The sequence below is a fragment of the Cebus imitator genome, unplaced genomic scaffold (genome assembly GCF_001604975.1).
Source record: "Cebus imitator isolate Cc_AM_T3 unplaced genomic scaffold, Cebus_imitator-1.0 Scaffold306, whole genome shotgun sequence".
Lineage (NCBI taxonomy): Eukaryota > Metazoa > Chordata > Mammalia > Primates > Cebidae > Cebus > Cebus imitator.
The window spans coordinates 938,179-942,036 of record NW_016107621.1 but is presented as its reverse complement, the minus strand read 5'-3'; the positions used below and the strand labels follow the sequence as shown (position 1 = coordinate 942,036).

General features: G+C 56.2%; 1 protein-coding gene across 1 annotated transcript in view; it reads left to right on the top strand.

The window, feature by feature from the left end:
- The window catches only part of BCKDHA (branched chain keto acid dehydrogenase E1 subunit alpha), a 30,529-nt gene that overhangs the window by 24,877 nt on the left and 1,794 nt on the right, over positions 1-3,858 (top strand). Inside the window, exons 6-8 of the mRNA XM_017502929.2 lie at positions 2,640-2,846; positions 3,084-3,225; positions 3,459-3,630. Of these exons, the coding sequence (XP_017358418.1) occupies positions 2,640-2,846; positions 3,084-3,225; positions 3,459-3,630 (521 nt within the window). The remainder of the gene's footprint in view (positions 1-2,639; positions 2,847-3,083; positions 3,226-3,458; positions 3,631-3,858) is intronic.

Below are 3,858 nucleotides of genomic sequence, written 5' to 3'. Positions count from 1 at the left end.
CGTCTCAAAAAAAAAAAAAAGACAGACTCTTGCTCCATCGCTCAGACTGGAGTGCAGTGGTGCGATCTTGGCTCACTGCAACCTCTGCCTCCCAGGTTCAAGCAATTCTCCTGCCTTAGCCTCCTGATTAGCTGAGACTACATTTATGCACCACCATGCCCAGCTAATTTTTGTATTTTTTGTTGAGTCAGGGTTTCACCATGTTGGCCAGGCTGGTCTGAAACTCTCAACCTCAGGTGATCCACCTGCCTCAGCCTCCCAAAGTGCTAGGATTACAGGCATGAGCCACTGTACCCAGCCCACTTTTTTTTTTTTTGTCTGAGACACGGTTTTACTCTCTTCAGTCAGGCTGGAGTACAATGGTGCAGTCTCTGCTCACTGCAACCACCTCCTGGGCTCAAGTGATTCTCCTGCCTTAGCCACCTAAGTAGCTGGGATTATGGGCATATGCCACTGCTCCTGGCTAAGTTTTTGTATTTTTCGTAGAGACAAGCTTTTACTATGTTGGCCAGGCTGGTCTTGAACTCCTGAGCCCAACTGATCTGCCTGCCTTGGCCTGTCAAAGTGCTGGGATTACAGGTGTGAACCACTGCACCAGCCTGTGCTCCAGACTTTGAATGCACCTCTTGTCTGGGACCCTTCAGATGAGGGCTCTAGTGCTATCCACAGCACATTCAGGGGCCTGTGTGACCACGCTCTGGATTTCTCAAACACATGCCCACTGCGTTTATCTGCTCACAAACGTAGCCCACATGTTCCTGAGTGTTGCAAGGAGTGCCACTCCTTGCGCAGTGGCACCAAGGTCTACTTTGCCGATGCTTCACGTTCATTGTCTAATAGCACCCTCATTGTGGCCTTGGGAGCAGAGGTTATTATTTGCCCTTTTTCGTGTTTTAAAGAGCAGGAGGTCTGTGTCCTGTGTGTGAGAGAGAGAGCAGGCGAGTGAGGAAAAAAAAAAAGTGCAGGAAAGCTGGCCAACATTGCAAAGCCCTGTCCCTACTAAAAATACAAAAATTAGCCAGGTGTGGTGGCGCACACCTGTAATCCTAGCTACTCGGGAGGCTGAAGCAGGAGGATCACTTGAACTTGGGAGGCAGAGGCTGCGGTGAACTGAGATCATGCTATTGTACTCTAGCCAGAGTGAGACCCTGTCTCAAAAAAAAAAAAAAAAAGGGAAATTGAAGTGAAAGAGGGAAGTCACTCACTAACGGTTACATGGCACAGAGGGAGAGGAGCAGGGACTCAAGTCATGGACTGTGCGCCTCCAGAGCCTGGGTTCTTGGCCCTGATGTTTGTCTGCCTCCGTCCTCAGAGTCAAGCAAGCTTCCTCAAAGCTTACTGTAGGTGCCCTGAAGCCCCTTTTCTTATAAGGGGTTTGTTTGGAAAGCAAACCCACTGGGTACCAGGTCTGCACCCTCAGAGTGTGGAGACTAAGGAATCAGAACCCCTTCCTGTCCTCTGGGGCCTGTAGCCTGACAGAGGGTCGGTCTGGGCTCTGGCCCCTCTGCCCTAGGGCAGCCGAGATGCACAAGTCTGTGTGTCTCCAGGCCTCAGCACTGTGCCTGGCACTGCAGAGGGCTCTGCACCCCTTAGCTTAATGTTCTGTTGGGGAACAAGAAGCAGTTTGAGCCTCTTAGGTGGGAGGTGGGCAGGGAAGCTTTCTCAGAGGTGGGGGCATTTGAGCTAAAGGTAATAGGGTTTCCACAAGGCTGGGGCCTGGTCCTAACCTTCCCCCTGGGCCCCTGCTAAGTCCCTTCAAATGTACAAATTTCTTGCCCTGTGCCGGTGCCACTCTTAAATGCAGGGAACAAAAGCAACGCAAACATGCCACCATTGTTGGCGGCGGGGGGGACAGGCAGTAACAAAGATGGAGAGGGAGCGCCTGGAGTATGTGAGGGTGGGGGTCCTGCAGGGAGTAGCCAAGCCAGCAGGGCGTGGTGGACTGTGGGGGTGGCTGGGGGCCATCACTAGAGTGACACTGAAGTATGGACCAGAGGGGGTAAGGGAGGGAGCCATGTGGTGTCCCAAGGCAGGTGTGTGCCTGGCGTGTTTGAGGGCAGGGAGGAGCCCAGAGGGGCGGGTGTGGAGCGAGCAGGTGTGGGGTGGTTGGAGGTAAAGTCCAGGAGGTGGTGGGAGGAGTACAGATTTTGCAGGTTGGGTGGGGCCTCAAGGCCTTTGCCTTTTGCAGAACATTGACTTTTACTCAGGGTGGGAAGGAGTCTATTCCTCCTTGGCCTGGCTCACCTGTTCATGGAGTCAGCAGTCTGCCCTGTGGGTAATGGATTGGGCAGCGTGTGGAGGGCTAGTAAGGCGGCTGCTCGGTAACTTGGGCCTGAGCAGGGTGCTGCTGCAGAGGAGGAGGTGAGGGGGTCAGGTTCTGAAGGTGGAGGAGATGTGGGGAATGGGGGGAAGTTTGGCTTGGAGGTGATGCTGGAGTCTTCGGCCTGAACAGTTGGAAGGGTGGAGCTGTTCTCAGCGAGTGGGAGGAGACCTGGGCAGATGCTGGGGGCATCAGGAGCTCAGGTGTTTTCTTTCCCCTGGAAGCCTAGTGCCTGCTGGCTGAGCCTCAGAGCCCTGGGTCACGTGAGTGTGAATGAGTGTGTCTCTGCCCCTGCTCACCACCCTCTCATCCTCTGCAGCGGTAGGGGCGGCCTATGCAGCCAAGCGGGCCAACGCCAACAGGGTCGTCATCTGTTACTTCGGCGAGGGGGCGGCCAGTGAGGGGGATGCCCATGCTGGCTTCAACTTTGCTGCCACACTTGAGTGCCCCATCATCTTCTTCTGCCGGAACAACGGCTATGCCATCTCCACACCCACCTCTGAGCAGTACCGTGGCGATGGCATTGGTATGGGCTCTGCTGGCCAATCCCCACCCGGCCGGGATCATCTTCCCTCCCTTCATTTCCTCACCTTCCTGCTACCCCTGCCCTCCTTCCTGGTTCTGGTCCTGTGTCCTGTGGCGTCTGGCACCTGGTTGGCCATGGGAGTCGAGGTCCTGAGCCCTCTCCCTGCTCGTCCCCTCGGCCCCATGCATGTTCCTCATCTGAACCCCAGCCTGACCTGCCTTCTCTGTGTCCCTACAGCGGCACGAGGCCCCGGGTATGGCATCCTGTCAATCCGCGTGGACGGCAATGATGTATTTGCTGTGTACAACGCCACAAAGGAGGCCCGACGGCGGGCTGTGGCAGAGAACCAGCCCTTCCTTATCGAGGCCATGACCTACAGGTGCCCACCACCCCCCTTCCCCCGTCAGCACCCCCACAGCGCTGGCAGCCACCATAGCATCTTCCTCATATCGATCACCGTCCCCAAAACATGGCCTCATCACCTCGTGTTGCATCTTCCCCTTGCCTTTATTCTGTTTCCACTCCTCCTCCCCTAGTCCATCCCCTGTCTTCCCTCCTGACCCCCACTCCAGGGAACCCCACGCTGAGCTGGGGGCCCTTGCCCTTGTGCAGGATCGGGCACCACAGCACCAGTGACGACAGTTCAGCGTACCGCTCGGTGGATGAGGTCAACTACTGGGACAAGCAGGACCACCCCATCTCCAGGCTGCGGCACTACCTGCTGAGCCGAGGCTGGTGGGATGAGGAGCAGGAGAAGGCCTGGAGGAAGCAGTCCCGCAAGAAGGTGAGGGCGCCCCGCCCAGGGGGTGTGCCGGGGGCTGCTGCAGCCTGCAGAGCTCGGGAAGGATTTACAGGACACCGAACTAGGAGGCTCAGGGATGACCCTGGTGATGTCTCAGATGTGGCCTGTGGAGCCAGGCTGCTGGGGCCACATGTGTCCTGGCTCCGTGTCTTTGGCACGTTGTCCTCCATTTCTTTTTTTTTTTTTTTGAGACGGAGTTTCGCTCTTGTT